This window comes from Epinephelus moara, chromosome 4 (assembly GCF_006386435.1).
Source record: "Epinephelus moara isolate mb chromosome 4, YSFRI_EMoa_1.0, whole genome shotgun sequence".
NCBI classification, from domain to species: Eukaryota; Metazoa; Chordata; class Actinopteri; order Perciformes; family Serranidae; genus Epinephelus; species Epinephelus moara.
The window spans coordinates 30,847,267-30,866,672 of record NC_065509.1 but is presented as its reverse complement, the minus strand read 5'-3'; the positions used below and the strand labels follow the sequence as shown (position 1 = coordinate 30,866,672).

Below are 19,406 nucleotides of genomic sequence, written 5' to 3'. Positions count from 1 at the left end.
GCCGTCAAATATTCAGTAAGAATTAAAATTATCTCTCATTTCTTTAGTTTGTAAACAACAATAACTCAGAGTGAGATTTAGATTCTGTATACAATATTAAAAGTTCAACAAAATGAAATCTACCACAAATTACATATTTAAACGTCTCCCAAATAAAAAAAAAAAGCACCCTAGGATCTAAATCCGCAAGCGACTTACCACTAATAATTTAGCTTTCAGCCATGCTTGTTGTTGCCGTCGGTAACAGTATGACATCATATATCAGCAAGTTGAAATATCGCGAGTATCACGATATAAATTTTTCAAAAAAGTATACCCGTATTATCTCGTTCACAAGATGATATGGCACACCCTTAATGCCCACTTCCTGTTCACAAACTCTCGTATTACAGCCAAACAGTACACTAAAATATGTTTCTTAAAACATTTACAGTTATAGAATCTTGGCTTTTATTTGGTCAGCACTGCCTGGTTTTACAGTTTGATCTGAGTTTGAGAGAGAGATGGACGGTTCTCTTTCTCAATTTGCTTCGATACTCTTGTCATCCTTGGTGGTTGTGGGCATTTAAAACGACAATCTGTAGTTTGAGCAGCCGCCCTAGATCAAGTGAAGCCAGCAGATTTTATCTGGCAAATGATCAGGGAGATCTGGGCGCTGTACTGATTCAATAGCTGGTTGAATATCAGCAAAGTATTCCTTTAAGTATGTGTATTCAAAGACAGCATCCATCATTTGCTAACAACATTCAAAATGGGATGAAATACATCAGGGAGAGGTTAAATACATCAGATAGACTGTTAGAGGAAGCAAGACGATTGGCACAAGTAGCATAAATGTCCGTTCCTGTTAAGTGGACCCTGAGCTGCTGTTTAGTAACGCATCTTGTTCTTGTGTGGTCTCTAATTTAAATCAGTGTGAATCTACTGAGATGGTGGGCGAGGAACACAAACTGCACTCATATTTAGCCGCCTGAACCATGTTGTTTATTTATTTTCTTGTCCTTTCTCCTCGTGTCTGCCAATACCGCTTTAAATCTCTCGCTTTAACCCTGGAGATCAACTCATTAACGGGGTCCGTCCGGTCTCCATTTGTCTGCGTGTGAACCACTGAGAGCGGCACAACACTGTACTGTTGAATGTTTTCTTAGTGGTATAAATGAGTTCTCTGTTGCTTTGCTCTGTTTTTGCTTTTTGTTATGTAGTTCACGTACCTTTTCGTGTTAACTTTAAATGTACATCTACTTGTTACATCTCCTATTTTGCCTGTTGGCTGTTTTGCTTTGTCTAAGAATAGTTTTGATTTGTTTGGTGAACAGACGGTCACTGCAGGAGAGCTCAAAGTCATGCAAATTGCTCATGATAAGTCACGTTCCGGCGTAATGCATAATGGATGAGGGAGGGAGTTAAATTAATATAGCATGTATACGAACCTCGCTGTCTTGTTTCATTAACCTCCATGTTTATCTAAATTCTCTACCATGACAGTCCTCGCTCTGGTTTGAAGTCTTAATAGATTGGCTCATATGAAAGTTTAGCACCCCGTGCATTTATTATATTACAACATGTAAGTTTTATTACCCTGCTGCTGGGGAATTATGCACTTTGTGGGAACGCTGCAGGAATTTTTTCCAATTACTTCTCACGAGGGAGTCTTATCCACTCCTTTCACAATTAGACATGCTAAAAGTTGTAATACTTTCATATATTGGTCACATTAAAGCAGGATTTATCTCCAGTAATATGTTTAAAATGAATATCTGACCACGTGTTCAAATCAAAACAAGATTGCCATAAGTATTTGGGCCTTGATTATTCAGTTTTTCTTCTATAGATTATTCATTTAGACTGTTCTTATCTTGATTTTGAGGCAGTTACATTTTACACGCATCATTTTCGACTTATCATGAAGTTTGTGTTCTGTGGAAAAGCTGAAAAAAAGAAGAGAAAATATAAAAGCAGTGGCAGCAACAGACTGTAACAGACTTTCAGCATCTGCGGTCTGACCGGTGGCACCATTTAGGAGTAGGTGATCTGTGACTGCACTCGTGGGTGTGTGATAAAGCAGACGCCGTCCAGGCCACAGTGCCACCGAGTCTGGTCAACAGGAACAGCATCATGTTTCAGAACTACTTCAAAAACTCGAGTGTGTTTGGACCTTTTTCGTTTGGCTGAGTTTCCTTGGCTGCTCAGCAGATGGACACCTGGTGACGTGTTGATCATGTTACTTGATGTACAGACGTGTAGTGGATCTGACTCTGCGTTGTGTTGAACAGTGGACAAGGACCACACTTTCTGAGACTGTCTGTCAGCACTTTGTTGGAAGGTCCCAGCGTAAGGGAAGTGTCATTATGGAGAAACAAATCATTCATAGCGCCTGTTTACACCTGGTATCCACACGTCTTGGGTGATCTGATCACAAGTGGACAGCTCTGCGTCTGTCTGTTCACACCTGGTGTTCTCGAATGACCACTTGTGATCAGATCTCTTTTTGCTGGTCCGAGCAAACGGATTACAAGAAGCATTGAGGACACATTTGGTGCATTTATACCTGTGCTTAGAGCTGTTCACTTGTGATCAGATCACTCATGACCCATGTTAATACCAGGTGTAAACAGGGGCACAAAAGTTCCCTGTGCCTTCTTAGAGAAAAGTCCGGAACATTACCAGGGAAAGAAGATACATAGTTCTCATAAGATAAATAACTAAAATACACTTTCCAATAGATAGTACAACATAAACGAAGAATGATGAATTTGCTCGAATTGCAAAGTATGCAAATTCTACATAATTATGTATTTACTTGCATAGAAGTATATTAACAGCACTTTTGAAATATAAGGAAAACAGGATATATAACAGCAGAAGTGTCAAAATAAAAGTCAGAAGATTGACAAATGATTAATCATTACCAAAATAGTTATTTTTAGTGTGGTTATTTGTTAAGCACAGCTGCCAAACATCCCTTTCAACTTCTAAATAGCGAGGACTTTCTGCTTTTCTTTTTTCTTATGTGACTTGGACAAAACAAGACACTTAAAGACGTCACCTCGGGCTAAAGGAGATTGTAACGAGCACTTGATACAATTTCTTGACACTTTTAAAGACCAACAATTAATCAAATAAACATTTGGCAGAGTAATTGATGATGAAAATAACTGTTAGTTGCCACCTTTATGTACTTTTCATAATTTAGCACACTACATATGCACAGAATCTTCCTGCTCCTGCTGCTCATACTATACTACTGTCAAGATAAACGCTGATGAGGTTCACTGTGTCAAAGCTAATTTCAGACTCGTCCGTGTTATCTAATAAAAGTAATAGGATGCCTTATTGATCCCTGGTTGCTCATACAGTAAATGCACACAGGCTTAAACATAGTTCATCAGGTTGAAGCAGTTAGTTTTTATGTCCTTAACTATGTGTATCACATAAATATTGGCTGGGGTCCTGCAGGATGCAACCCCAGGTTTCATCTCTTCCTTTTTGCACAACTCACTTTAAATGATCAAATTGCCAATTACCTCCCTCCTCTTTAGATTGTTGTTCTGGTAATAGAGTCAGTTTCCTCACATCTCCACCACACTATTAGATCGCATACTCACAAATCAGTTTTTACTGATGTGACAGCTTGGTTATCATAAAAATATTTCAGATTCATAGTTGCCACCGCTGTCACTCATCGACCCCCCCTCCCGCACAGTGGAATAGACGCTGTGCATGATTTGCACATTAAAATGAGAAGCTATTTCTCCTGCTCAGTAATGAGGTCTGCTGGACTTGTTTTTTTGTTTTAAACGGGTACAGTGTAAATGTAAGATAGATATTTGGATTGAAATACACATCACAAACATTGCTTATGACATGGAAGCATATTTTGTGTCAAGCTCTGTGCCGTTTTATGTCGTACTTCACTGGCTCATTGTGCATGTTTAAATTAATAAGCCAGCAAATGACAATAGGGTTGTATATTACACAATGCTTCAGTAATCCATTGTGCATGCTCAAATTAAAAAGCCAACAAATGAAAAAGAGGCCTACTCCCATCCCTAACGTTGGCCGCACAGATTCCCCAGCTGTGCTGCAGGTGTGACAGAAACGCGGGACGATAATCAGCTTCCCTGTAATTGGACAAGTCTTAACTGCTGTCAGCGTGGACAGAAGGATGTCAGCAGCAGTCTCAGCAAAGTTGTTCATTAAAGTAACTTCCTGTCTCTTAGAGCTCATCATTCTTACAGATTAGTAACAGCTGTTTTCTTACATCATTAAGATCAATGCTACAGTCAGCGCGCTCCTGCATCCTGTTAGTCAGAGAGTCATTTTCCTGCTCTTAGACGCAAGTCGTGTCTTTAGTTAAGATGTTTCCAGTATCAGTAATTACATTAGTGAGGTTCAACAGACTAATCTGCTGTGTGTTTAAGGGTAAAAGGACGACACGTGGAATTAATTTCTTTGTCTTGAATCTCACAAGCAGTGCCAGGGATCATTTAAAAAACAACCTAAATATTTTAGATCCATTTATCACGGGAAATGTGACCTCTTAGTCCGCGCTCCCCGTCACCATACTGGACACCTGTTACTGTTATTATTATGATATTGTGTGAAAGATTCAGTGTCCACTCCAGGCAAGATTTTAAACATTCATTTTAGTCACACAGTCTTTACCCACATTCCTGAAAAAGATATGGAGGTAGAAAAACTGTTTTTCAGAGTTTTGAATATACATCGTTTCAGCTGTTAATTTGAAATATGTTCATAAAAATCCCAAACATGTCTCACGTTATGTGGCAAACATTCTCACATTATCAATTTAAAGCTAGTGCTGCGTTGCCTGGCTGTTGACACGTCACTCATATCGTGTGATACACATTAGCATATGAAGCTAGCTGGTGGTGGGAAGGTATAATGTGCATAAAAGGTTAGCAAGCACTAGCAGTTTGCTTATCCGCAAATGCTGGGAAGTGCATGTTTAATAATTAATGGCTTTTGAACGACGAGAGTTATTGTGCAGAGGGAATAGTGGTCAAATTAAGCTGTGGGAAGACAGATTTGGAATTGTGCCCTACTTCATATAGCTTGTTGCCAGAGAGGTGTCCATGCAGACTATTTTATACTTTCATAAAGTCATGGAAATGGGGTGAATATTTCAGAAAAGTTTTGAAAATTTGTAGGTACAGTGTGTGGGAACTCTGTCCATTTTTGTTCGGTTTTCATTTGGTGCTTCAAATTAAAATGTAGCGTCTCTGTTGTCATCAGGAAAGTTTAGGTAGGTGACTAAGCAATCTCAGCACAAGCTCCATTTCGTGGCTGCTCTGGAGCTTATGATTGTATCACGTGATCTTCCTCAGCAGATGGAGAATGCCCAATTTGATGGTGTTGATTTTAAAGTTAAAATTTTCTTGAGCACTTTAAGGACTTCTTGAGACAAGGTTTTTAGTCAACTGAAATAAAAACTAGACTTCAGGATCAAGCAAAAACTAACAAAAACAATATTGTGTGCTAACAAAACTACCTACAGTAAAATAGAAATATACAGAAAATGTCTTCTCTTTTAGTCTTTGTCAGTTTGGTCACTTTTGTTAACACAGCGTGAGGAGGCCTTGGTGTGTACGTTCATTGAGACCAGCTCTGCAGCAGTTAATCAATTAGTTGATTCATTAGTTTGAATAATTATTAAAGAATGAAAAAGGTTTAAATTCTCTGATTTCAGCCGCTTCAATGTGAATATTTTCTGGTACATTTACCCCGCTATTCAGGGGGAGGCTACAGTTCTACAGTTATGTACAGGCATACAGAATATCGAAAAGTTTCACTCTGAATTGGCCCTTGATGCAGACAGTGCAAAAGGATGAGTATAAATTAGAAGTGATAATACAAAATAATGACAATAAACTGAATATCTTTAGGTTGTGGACAAAACAAGACATTTGAAGACATGATTTTGGGCTTTGGGATGCGCTGATTGACATTTTTCACTATTTTCTGACATAACAGACCAAGAAACTAATTGATTAATCAAGAAAATAATCAACATATTAATCAACAATGAAAATAATCCTTACTTGCAGCCCTAATTGAGACTGGGATGTCTACATGCCTTCACAATGTATTGCGTTTGTATGGTAGTGCCTACTCTGAACTTGTTAAATCATGAAAAAATAAAAATTAAAAATTAAACTAATTCTGAAACTAATAAAAACGCAACTAAAACTGAACATGTTTAAACAATAAAAACTACGGGCAACAAGCAAATCCACCCTGGAAACTAACTGAAACTAAACTGATTCGAAACAAATGTAAAAAAAACTCTACACAAAACTACAATAACTTGTCTGGAGAGAAAGCTTCAGTGTGATACGATGTTCAGAATAGCAGAATAATTGGTCAAGAACAAGCTCAAGTATTCCCATGCACATTCATTAGAAAAAAACACACATAAACATGATCTTTCCCACTGTGTGTGGAACCTGTGAGGAGGCTGCCCAGAGGCTGTTTAAATTGTGGTGATTACTGTGGTAAATTGTGGAGGATGCAGTATCGGAGTATTTCCTGTTCCCTGCTGTGTCTCAGGAGCTGTAAAGCCGATCCTGCAATTGTTCTGCAGCAGAACTGGAGGCACTTTGATGGTTCTGCAGCCCTTCAGGCTGAACTTGGTCCGATCGGAGTTGAACGGAGTTGGTTTTGCTCGCAGGTGAAGACTTTAATCCATCAGTGTCACCTCAGCACAACATTTTAGCTGCTCTGACCAATCAGAAATGTCAGAATCTAGCAGCAGTATATGAAAGAATAAGAACAGTGAGGGCAAAAGTGCTGTAGGTTTGATTATTTCCACCTCCACCCACCAAATCACTTTACATTGTTGAAGCACAGCAGTGCATTTTGCTGCTTACACTTCATCCACACAGTACGGCCGCTGGTCTAACCGAGGTATTCAAATGTTAGCATTACAGTAACCTCACCAGGCTGTGTGGCAGGTAGGCTTGTTTTATTTCTTCAGCAAACACCAGTTGTAAAGACCTGTGGCACTTTAGAGCTTAGGTGTGCATGTCTGCGTGTCGAAGTGTCCTTGGGCAAGAAACTGAGCCACAAAATGCTTCATGTGTGCCATTAGCATGTGAGTGAAGCAGGTGGCGCCTTGTATGGCAGCCTTGGTGTGTGAATGTGTGTCAATGGGTGAATGTGGCAGTGGTATAAAGGCGCTTGGAGCTGTTTAAAGACTAGAAAGACGCCATACAAGTGCAAGTCCGTTTACCTTTTTATAGTCGTGCCCTGTTTGTTGTATGATGGATTCCACAGACAACCTCGCATCATATTGAGTATTTTGATCGTATTGATGTGGCGAGATAACCGCTCTGTCTGAGATTGCTCTTCTTTCTCTCCCTTTCACACACTCTCACCCTTCCCTCTCTGCTCCCTGCCCACATATCAGTGTAATCTGTTCTTGTCTGTCACCTCTCTCTCGGCCCGATAAGAAAGGAAAGAGTCGTGCTCCTGTCCAGGAACGGATGTTCCTCCTTGACAACATTGACACAAACACAAGTGTCCGCTCCATTTGTATATAAATAGCTCCTGATAAGGCCATAGAAATTGAGGTTGTTTACTGTTGCTCTGCACGGGAAAGTTTCCAGAAAGATTGTGTGCATCTGTTTCTTTTTCTTTTCCTCTTTCACTTGCATGTAAAATACCATAAATTCACAGATAAAGAGAACAGTTTTCATATCAGGGGGGTTTGTGGCTCTCCAGCTCTTGATGTGCGCCCGTGTTGCATCAGGCTTTGCTTCATAGCTGAGACTAATCGTGCAATATTTTTTAAAAGAGGCTTCTTCTGCATTCGGCAAGCCAAGCGCTGAAACTAATCTAGGGAATTGTAATTAGGCATTTAGCTGTAGTTGCTGAGTAAAGATTGTTGGAGTCATGACAGAGCGGCTTTAATTTGTTGGTTTATTATGTCATCAGTATTATTCAGACCCTCTCAATGTGGGTAATTTGTTGGGATGAACGCGAAGGGTGATTTTTATCATGTTTAATGTAAACATTGTCGCAGGAAGAGCAGCTTTTATTGGGACTGTGGTGGTGAATTTACGCCGCTGTGACACCTGATAGACAGCTATATCGATGCTGCTGCAGAGCTAGGATTAAAGACACTTAAATATAACGTGCATGATCAGGACTCTTCGGTTCAGAGAAAGCAGCTGCAGTGTGTGTACGCAACACTGCTGACCTGTGTGCTTGTCTTGCTGTTTGGTTGCTGTCGATTGCTCTGTGGTGATTGGCACTTTGATGAGATGTGTATTTGCGACTTGTCAGCTCCCATTGATCAGGTAAAGACTGATATCTAGATCTATATAAATGTGTTTGCAATCTGCTGAAATGGATTATTTAATCAAGTGGAGCAAGTAAAGAATGGGATTGATCATATTCAGATGAGGGTTCCCGCAGGTCAGACGAGCAAGTTAATCAATGTTCTCAGTCCCGTGTGGAGCCCGTGTAGGATTCACTGCACTTTGACTTGCAGGACTTAATCATGAGTGTCGCAAATGGACGCATTTTTATGAGCCCGAGCACCTGATTGGACTATAATACGGTTTGGATATGCATTACTCTCTTAGAGTTTTGCCAGAGTCGGAGTTTCAGTCACCTCTGCTGTGGATTGGGTTCAGGTTAGTTTTTCCAATCCAATTTCCGAGGCAGTAATTTGATTTGACAACCTCCACTGCCACCGTCTTACTAAAGCACTGGTCACCTGTTAGACTCAAAGGCAACATAGATTCACTCCTCGCCATCACTTTGCAATGGATTTATTTGTAATGGAGCCTTGTCTCTGCATGCAGCTCATTTTTCAGCAGGTCTTTAGGGATTCGGTTTTATGATCACATTTTTAAGGCAGCACAAAATGTGAGCAAGGCACCGTCCCGTTCCAATTCTCTGTGCAGGGAAGTGCCTCGGGTTGTCTCTCACCCAGATTTGGAGGGTAATGAAATTACTTTTTTCCGTAACAGTATAAAGCCATCACTCTTGTAGTTTCAGTAATGACATTATGGTCAGCCTTTCAGCAGCAGGTCATTTTGTTTTACAATGTTAAGCCTCTGTAACCTATTAATTGTTGTTCTAATATAAGTTTCCTGTCAAGTTAAAAGTACCCGATGGAGTGTTCTTGTAAACAGAGACGTGTCTGTTTACACTCAGTATGTATCCTTGAGGTCTAACAGTATACTCTAACAGTTGTAAAGCTGTGTTTGCTCACATCCTTGTTTACTTGATAGCAGTTTTTCTTCATCACTGCTTTTGCTGGGGCATCATTGTGTATCCTAGTGCGTTACTGCCACCTGTACTACCCACTACACTAACACTGAAACTGAGAAAAATGGCCTCAAAGGTTTTTGACTGCCCAGCCAAATGTGTTATAGGTAGAAAAGTGGTAATGCCCTTATTAAATAGGTATTTAATTAGTAATTAAATAAAAACCATGATCAATGATTTGACCTATGACCCCCAAAATACGCTCAAATTGTAGTTTGTGCTCTCTGCATTTGTAGTATCTTAAACAGCCTTATAGGCAAAGCAGACGAAAAGTGCAGTAACTACAATTTAGTGTCTTATTTTTTCAGTATATGAATTTCATTTATAAATGTCTGCTCTAAAAGTAGCAACAGAGAAGATTTCAAGCACCCCTGCAGTATTATTTTGTTATAATATTCTCTTCACCAGGTTTGACTTAAATTAGGAATACATGACATCATCATTATCTGCTTCCCTGATCCTGCTTCGCTCATTGTCACATTTTCAGTTATTTTGCCGTTGGCATCATCCTCATTGTCATGTTCACCATGCACTATAATAAGCTCACTGCAGTTGTCCTTGGTCTGATGAAGTCCCAAATCTTCAGGAACCCACAGCGGAGCACAGGTACTGCATTTACTGCAGCTTGCCTGGGTTTTGGTTGGATTTTGTAGTTATGACAGTTTTTACACCCAGTTTTCTCTGAAACAGAACAACATAAAACAAGAAGAGTTTGTCACAAGAAAGAACAGATATCCAAAGACTCAATTTGACCAAATTCATAGTTACTGTTCTACAGCAAGGGCTAACCGCAGTATCAATGGATGTTGTTGACAAAATCCTCAATCAGGGTGCCTGGTGGCTTAGTGAGTAGAGCAGGCATCCTGTATAGGAAGACGATGTCTTTGCCACAGCAGCTGCGGGTCTAATTCCAGCCTGCAGCCCTTTGCTGCTCGTCTTCAACTCTCTCTTCCCCTTTCACACTTGGACTGTCCTATCTAATAAAGGCAAAAAGCCAAAAATCAGTATGTATCCTTTGACATTTTGTCGTCACTTTATAAATAGTTTATGGGTAAAATAACCGGACAGGGATGTTTTTGTGAACTTTGTTCAAATGATAACCTGATAAGTCAAGAAAATTCATCTCATGATGCAAAAATTATTCTAAAATCTAACCATATATATTGATTTTCAAAATTAGCCTAATACAACTGGAAATATTAAAGGAGAAAATTGTGTGTATGAAGGAAGATTTACATTATATCACATTATTTGTCTCATTGCCAAAACATAGTAACCAGTTAAAGGGAGAATCATTAGCAGTGACACTCTTTGCAAGCCACGGATTTCCTTGCACCTGCTTCCAGTTTGTGCATTAAGAAATCCAGAGTGTAAACGCAAAAAATTTGAACAATCCTCCAAATATTGCAAAACAAAGTGCAGTTGAAACAGATTCAATGGATACGCCACACTGTAATCGCACAGGCCACAGCAAGATGTCCTCGTCATCTCTATGGCTTTTAACATGAATATTTGCACAGAGCTGTTAGTAAAACTCTTCCGAAATCACATAGCTGCAATATTAGATGTTCAAAAGTCTTTATTTCCATTGTTCAGTGTGGTCTTTATTATTATACATCCATTTGTTTTCCTTCATTTTAGGTTTGACTGTGCTGTTTTTATTGCGTCCCACTATCCACATTACAGAAGTGGATGGAAAAGTGCATAAATTAGAATTTTCTTTTGTCAATTTTCTAAGAATTTGCACCAAAGAAAACGTCACCAATTCATACAACCTCCTCAAAGTCTCACTGAAGCTAATTTTACTCACACAAAAGAAGCCTCCTAACCATGCACCCAGGCATTTTACCTGGAAAACTCTTAAAAATGGTCTCTGTTAGAAATGTGGAAGAAAATTAGTTTCAAATTTGAGGGATAAAATTGTGATTCACATCCGCACTTTTGCAGCCTACATGTGTTATATGTTTTTTCTTTCCCCTGTAACAACCAGCACGGCACATGATGAGGTGTGACGTGGTCAGCATCCGTCTCTTTCTTGGCAGGAGCTGCATTTTTCAGGATTTTTCCGTCAATCTCCATGAACTCCACTCTTATTAACACATTTATTTATCAGAATATATTGAGGTGATTGAAAGAGAACTGGCAAAGAGAGTTTCTCCCACAGTTTTTTTTTTTTTTTTTTTTTTTTTTTTCCAAATCTCCCATAAGGCCTGACTGTCTTCAGGCTTCTTCTGTCATCTTACATCTTCACTTTGTTGTCTTCTTCTCTGGTCCTAAATGAGACGCAGTGTAGTAACACTCAGGGCACTCTTCACTGTGCCACAGCTAATCACCAGACCCCTACCAGTTTTATCATAATTAACAGATCAAAGAAGCGGAGAGAAGGGCAGTCATACATTATTAAACAGACTGTGTGTGTATGTGTGTGTGTGTGTGTGTGTGCTTGTGTATGTCAGACACGTAAGTAATTGAGGAATAATATAGTGATCTTTAAGAGCACATTTCTGCATTTTCAGGAGGCTTTGATAATTCATCACAGATAAACTTGTACAAATTGTCCTTCAGACTAGGTTTTCCACTGGTGCATACATCTTATCTTCATGGGTTCTTCTCAACATTGTGATGAGAACTTTTTTTTTCCGGGGTGAACCTGAGGATGCTCTTCTGACGTTCCTCCTTGCTCAGACACACACAGACAAACACAGAGACCTGCATTCAGGAGAAGATTAAGGTCAAAGAGGCATCCGCTGTCAGAGAGCAATTCTGCACCGAAGGCATTTTTTCTACTATGTGCTTCCCATGCATAAGTATGGACGCTTCACACATCCTCCCAGATGGAAAATGGCAGACATCTTCTCCTCTGATATTGTGGCTCAGAATCAGAAAGTAGCCAGCAACAATTATTTAGAGTTTTATTTTTCCCTTTGGTTGGAGGACATGTATTGAAACTTAATTACGCTCATCGGTCTGCTCAACCACTTTGTGTGCAGTGATGACATTATATTATACACTAATTGTAGGTTTTTGCAATTCCTACTTTGCAGTAATGACTATCATCAGGTCTCTGGGCTTTATTCATTGCTGCAGTGCTCAAAGTTCAATTCGACGTAGCTCCCATTTTCTATTTCACTCTTCTTTCTGTCATCTTGTCTTGTCAGCATCACATCTGCCCATTAAAAGCGACCTTTTCTTCCTCCCTTTGTCTCCATCCCTCGTCTTTTTAGCTGCCTCTTGAATCCGCTCTCCAGTGGCTGTAATAAACCTGTAGTTAGCTGTTAAAACCATGTGCATTTTAGACTAAATGGCCCCTAGCGTCTCTCTGCCTGCTGTTGGGGCTTACGGCCAATGGGCCTTAAAATGACTTAATTTCCTATCTGCCTCCTGGGGGAGCTTTTAGGGAAGCTAAGAGCCGGTCACACAGCCCGCAGAGAGCCAGTATCAGGAAAGCCTTGGGCTGGTGTGGACCCCAGCTGAATCAAAATCACTATCGCTTTAATTGCCGCGGGCAATATCCACGAAAAAGTATATCATGGTGATACTGGTTGCAAATTGTAAAATATCTTCATCACTAGGGAGGGGAATCAAGAAATGATTGCAGTTGAGAACCAGTTCCAAATTAGTCGATCCATTGCAATCAGTTCCTTTTATCAATGGCAGCATGTTTTTCTGACCGTTGCGCACTGCAAACAGTGAGGTAAACTCATGCATCCATGCTGCTGGAAACTTGCAACAAGTAGGAGTCACAGTAGCGTTGAAAAGCAGTCCAAAGCGTGGCCTCACTTCATGAAGAAAGATGACAGCTGTGCTTCTTGAAATGTCTTCAAAATGATTATTTCAAGGGTGGAAACACCAGCAATACGCTGAAACATCTTTCTATGAAACACTGGCTCAACTTCCAGGAATGCAATGTTTTTGTCACCTTGTATGAGTGCTACTGCTCCCCAACCAAGCAGCACGTTACCAAGAATAAATATCCTGTAATAATAACATTAGTGCCCTCTCATTTCATCTACAGTGTGTTTAGACTCAACAATAGTTAAACACTTGCCTTGACACTACAAACCTTTTTTTTTTTTTTTTCAATAAGTGAATTTCTAAAGAATCAGAACATCTATTTAGTCGAAATGAGTATAAGGCGAAGGTAAACTGTGACATCATCATGATGTATTCAAGTGTGATTTTCGAAAATGTATTTTTGATAAGAAACTTGAACAAATGCAGCTGTTTGAAGGACAGAGTGTTTGTTTTCACAGCAATATAAAATAGATAATGGAGAGGAAATTATGACATACTGTATATAATGTAGAGAGAGAAATGCATTTTTTTTTTGCCTTTAACGATAGGATAGTTTGAAGCGTGAAGGGGGGTAGGGAGAGGGGAGGACAAGCAAGCAGAGGGCCACAAGCCACAATTGAATCTGTCGCCGCCATGTCAAGTATACTGCCCTCATACATGGGGCACCCACTCCACCCACTGAGCTACTGGGCATCCCTAAAAAATGCTTGTGAAGCAGTAACATTTTTCAACAAGGTGTTTATAATGTGAAAGGTTATATTAAAGGTTGTTTCATGAATGTGTATCATTGAATGTGTGCCCATTCAAAGGTGGTCTAATGAAGGGCTTAATGACTTTAAAACAGTTCAGTTACTATTATTGTTTGTTTTTATAACGAAGATTTTTTTGTTTCCCAGGCACAAAAGGGGGAATAAGTAACAACAGAAACAAAATAAACAATGACAGAATAAAAGCATTGGTATTGGTACAGCCTAGAGGCAAAGTTCTTAGTTTAAACGTCGGCATTGGCCCAGAATTTCACATCGGTTCATCCCTAGTTGACATCCAAGTTGCTTGTTTTGTTGAAGCAACCGTTTGAAATGCAAAAGTATATAAGTCATAGCAGGTAAAAAACGAACCAGATAATATTCACATTTAAAAAGATGGAAGCTGCAAATTTTTAAACTCTAGGTGCAACTATCAATTAATGCTAGTTGCACAATATAACTAATGTCAAAGCAACTTATAATTTCACCTCTATACTCCATGTTTTTGGAGCGACATCATCTCAGCTACTCAAAAATCACATTTTTATTTAGGTTTATGACCTCACTGTTCCATAATTACCATAGTACATGTAATTTTTGGTCACTGAGTCAACTTCCTACGATGTTATGTTAACAATAAGTCCATTAACGTGGTAATTGTAACCCACCCGCTGCAGTGGGAGACTCATGTCTCTGTTGACATCCTGTGAGAAAGGATAACCGTAACCTCCACCTGCAGCTCTGCTTAAATCCAGCCAGGCTTACCCAGACTTATGCATATTAAGCTTGGGTCTACAGAGTTCTACATTTGGATCCCAGTGTCATGAGGTCTTAGCTTCACATGATTAGATTGTTCAGTTTATATAATTAGACATGGCATTTGTATGAGCTCAAGCTAAACGGAGCCAACAGCTGAAAATAATTTTTGCTCATTCTGTGTCTTATCGCCATTGATTTTTAACTTTCTCTGATCATTTGACCTTGGAATAAACAAGTGAATGCTGGGATTCAATTAGGTACTTTTCATTCCATGCAGACAATTGGCTTGAAAACAGCAAAGCAGATTGCTCTAATCCATGTTTTTAGTTAAAAATATTTACCGACAGTGAGTCCTTCATTGGCAGCATTGTCCCTGGCTCCTATTCCTCCACTCTGGCGAGGTAAACTTACGTGCTGTGTGTGTGTGTGCCTGTGCCTGGGTGTGTGCTTGCACATGAGTGCATCCCTGTGTTGATTTTCTTCGCAGCTGTTTGTTATTCCTCCCTCAGCTCCATATATTGATGTGATGGTGTAGGATGGTTCCTTTAAGGGGAGCCAAGGCTGACTTCTGCCCTCAAGGTCACTTTGCCACAACAAAATCAAGAGCCCTCGGTGATTGACGCACAGAGCTGCAAGTCTGAAAAGCATAATTGATTCGAGGAGGAAGGTGTGTGTGTGTGTGTTGGGAAAACATGAGACAATGGATGGCAGTGGAGTCGATGCAGGACAAGCAACAGGAAAATAAAAGATCAGAGTTAAGAGTGGTGCAGAGAAAGAGGATGGGATGCACTGAATGACTGGGAGCAGAGAGGCTGACAGATGAACTGAAGGGTGTGTGCCAACATGTATTATCAGCAGGGTCAGAGGTCAACTGTAGAGGAGTTAAGCACCTTCCTCCTTTGTACAGTACGCCTTAACGTCTGTAATGGCCCACATGCTCAGGGCTTTGAATGTGAGTCTTTACAGTCAATAAGACCTGTGTCCTGCAGTGAGGACCAGAAATTAATTATTCTGAAATGTCTTCGGAAAGCATTTGACCTGTGATGATTTCCCATCAGAGGCCAGTGTGTTGTTATGTTTTCACCCACTGTTCAGTAGATTAGATGGCAGAACAAATGGACGTATGGATTTCATAAATGTCAGTCATATTTGTCGAAGATAACATGAGGTGACAGATTTATTATTAATATGTCGTCAGTGAGACCTTTTAATGGTTTCTGTCACACGTTAGTCGCTGCTGAGAAGTCGAACTGCCTGTTCACTAGTAAGAGAGCTTCGAATATTACTAGTGAAGCTCTAGAGCTTCGAATATTACTAGTGAAGCTCTAGAGCTTGAAAAATGGTGTTTGGGATAACCCTAGATATTTGCCAAAAGAAACCACATTATAATACCCTTTTTCCTTTGCCATGCCATGCCAAGCTGCGCCTGAGATGGACCTTCTCAGGAGTAGGTCCAAAAGCCGTGCCGCCAGCCCTCAAGCACGTAGAGGTGACGTCTCGCTGACCTCAGCCAGCTCCCAACGACCCCTGTTCAACTCCCCAATCAAGTGTGTGTGTGTTGTGAGACTCTCCATACCTCTGTCTGCAGGAGACCAGAGAGAGAGGTGTTTTTAAAAGTCTCTGTCTGTTCAGCTCTCAGTACCTGCTGTATTTTACTGCTTCATTTTCGCTATCCGCCGTATTAGAAGTTGTGTGTAGTTGCTGCTCGAAACTCAGCTGATCGAACAAAAATTAATCCCCAATAGTTTCAATAAACAATTTTAGTTAGTTTTCTATCTCGCAAAATGCCAAATGTTTTCTGGTTCGGGCTTGGCAAACAGTAGGTTTCGATGCGTCTCTTTGTTCAGAGAAATTGAATGTCTTTGCCCAATCAAAGGTCCAAAAACAAACAATTTGAAGACGTCATCTCGGTCTTTGGGAAATTGCTGTTTTCACTTGTAGACAAAATGAATCGTCAGTTATTTGAGGAAAAAAAATCAATAGTGAAAAACATAGTTTCAGTTCTGATGTGCTTTTGAGAAATATATATAGTGTAAAAGGATGTCTACAGATCCCGTTAAAAGTCTTAAATTTAACTTGGTTATATCTGTAACCTGTGTCAAGAGATGAACTGGCATCACACCTGTTGCTTTAGGAAACAGGTCATTCATAATTTTGTCATAAAAGTTGTTGATTTTATTGAACTATAAGACTTAAATAAGCTTCTTTCACTTACACATACAGTAACTGTAACAATTTAGGAAGAATCTCTATTACATTACCAATCCCAGACCAACTGAGGACATCACCTGTCAAACCCAGAGCGTTTGTATCCATCAGCACTGCAGTGATGGCAGTTAATGTACTGTGAACTGTAATAAAACCGCCATAAAACAGCTCACCACCACTCCTCGCCTCCTTCATTTTAAGTCCTCGAAAGTGTCCCCAGTTAATAGGGTTGTGTTCGTTAACAAGCCTGTGAAGTCCTCGTCAGCAGCATTATCACAGCGACACACAGACACAGGCGGTTTTATCAGGCTTCTCTATGGCAGTGACAGCAGACAGCTCTGAAATTAGGGGCTCAGGGAGGGAGGCGAAGAGGCAAATAACATTATTACACATTGCCAGCTGTGTCTGAACACCAGGAATACCAATATAGCGGTTGTTGTGCAGACACACGCTTATATACACACACAGAGCAGAGTGTTACCTCCGCAGTAGGCTCTGCCACAGACCTTCTGAGGTGTGAAGTGTGTGCAGGGTGCAGCGCTCCTCATTATTAACAGTAGTGTTGGCTTTGGCATCAGGAGAGAAGAGGCCAGCTTGGCTCAGCCAGCAGTCACAGCAATTTACAGGTCTGTCAAGAGAGAAAGAGGTCGACCAGAGGAGAGAATTAAAGAGCATTTAGAGCTGTGAAATAGACTGCAGACTGGGAGAATGAGCCGCCGGTGGATGTATGATGCGTTCATGTTGACTTTACTGCGGGGTTTTTATTATGGGGATCTAAATGTGTTTGCTTTATTATGCAACACTTGGCAGGAAACCATGAGTCTGGGGTTGTGAGTTTTGAGGTGATGTGTGTGTATTTGTCGTGCTAAGTTGGAGATTTTTCCAAGGTTTAGTAGCGGAGCGCCTGGCAAATGCCTGATAGCATCAGGATTTGTGCTTAGTGCCATGATAATCTTGTTTTACGCTGTATTATTTTCTTACTCTGGCTTGCAAATGAAAGCTCTGATCTTTCACTGGAGTACTCATTGGTGTACGTTTTGTGTAGATATGTGAATCCATTCCTTTTTTAAAATCTGCTTGTGCTTTCACAAGCAAGAATTCAACATTCCTGTGACGGGTTTTCTTTTTTCTTTTTTTTTTTGGTCGTTCAACAGCATTTCCAGCAGACTCTTTCAGTCCAGGTCACTGAGACAGAGAGTGTCAAGAGGCCAGGCTGCTGAACCTCCGCGCAGAAATTGAACAAACCTTAACAACAGGATGAATAGATTCTTAATGACAGTGCTGTTCAAATCACTGTGGTGTCAGACAGACTGCAAGGGTCACAGTGTCCTCCGCTTCTCCTCTCCCCTCGGACAGGACACAGAATTGAAGAAGTATTTATAGAAAGGAGGCGACTGGAGACTTTAAAAACCATCTTCTACTTCAGTCTTCACTGGAACATGAGTCCTCTTCTAGTGTGACCCTGTATGATGATGATTCATAGGTGACGGGAATGATACTGACTCCTCTCTTTGTCCCTTGTGTGTGTGTGTGTGTGTGTGTGTGTGTTTGCAGAAGGTATCTGTAACATGACAATGGACTCCAACTCGATGACGATGCCCATGTCGGACCCCAATGCCTGGGCTACAGCCATGAACAACCTGGGGATGCCTCCTATAGGAATCACCGGACAGCAACTCATGCCAGGTATGACACTGCCGAAATGTTCCATTATACCACCGGCAAAGATAGTGTAGTTTGCTAATTGAATCTTTTAACAGGCATTCATTTGTCATGTTATTTTTACATTTAACCCGATACCAAGTATTTCTTTTAAAGCCTATTATTAAGCTGTTCTACCTCTTTCAAGAAGCATCCTACACAGGCTTTCATATTTTTGTATTATCTGATTTCCTCTTATCTAATTTTGCAACAACAACATTTTATGTATTCACTTCAGAGCTGCAGCTTTAGTTCATACTCTGCTCCCATCCTAATAATCTTCTTCATTTTGGGTGCAATAGTTTTCTTCCCCCTCTGGCTATTTTCCCTTTACACGTAGCAAAGTGTTGAGATTATTAAAAAAAACAAAAAAACAGGAGACCTAAAGGAGATTCAGTGTTGTAAATTAATCAGAAACCTTAGTTTTTAAGATCTGTTTCCAAAGGCTGGCTGTCTTTTTGATCCAAAGTAGCTCATTTAAATTCTGTCATTTACAGAAGAAGCAGGACTTTTTTTTTTTAAGTGGTGAGTTTGTTGATTAGCAGTTTTGTCTTTGACTGCATTAGTGTTCAGGAGTGTAGAATATCAGCGACTGTGGCTTTGAAGGATGAGGGAGTGGATTCCATGTGTAGCTGCGTTAGTCAGGTAAGATTCACTCACCGGCCACTTGCTAGTACCAGGTCGGACCCTTTTTGCCTTCAGAGCTGCCTTAAATCTTGGTGTCATAGATTCAACAAGGTGCTGGAAACATTCCTCAGAGATTCTGGTCCATATTGACATGATAGCATCAAACAGTTGCCGCAGATTTGTCAGCTGCACATCCATGATGTGAATCTCCCGTTCCACCACATCCCAAAGGTGCTCTGTTGGATTGAGATCTGGTGACTGTGGAGGCCA

At 40.3% G+C, this 19,406-nt stretch overlaps 1 protein-coding gene across 8 annotated transcripts in view; it reads left to right on the top strand.

The window, feature by feature from the left end:
* The window catches only part of LOC126388710 (ecto-NOX disulfide-thiol exchanger 2-like), a 271,116-nt gene that overhangs the window by 159,395 nt on the left and 92,315 nt on the right, over window positions 1–19,406 (top strand). For all 8 annotated transcript variants that reach the window (XM_050041964.1, XM_050041962.1, XM_050041957.1 and 5 more), the window contains one exon: window positions 18,363–18,494. In XM_050041964.1, coding sequence (XP_049897921.1) covers window positions 18,363–18,494 — 132 coding nt within the window. The remainder of the gene's footprint in view (window positions 1–18,362; window positions 18,495–19,406) is intronic.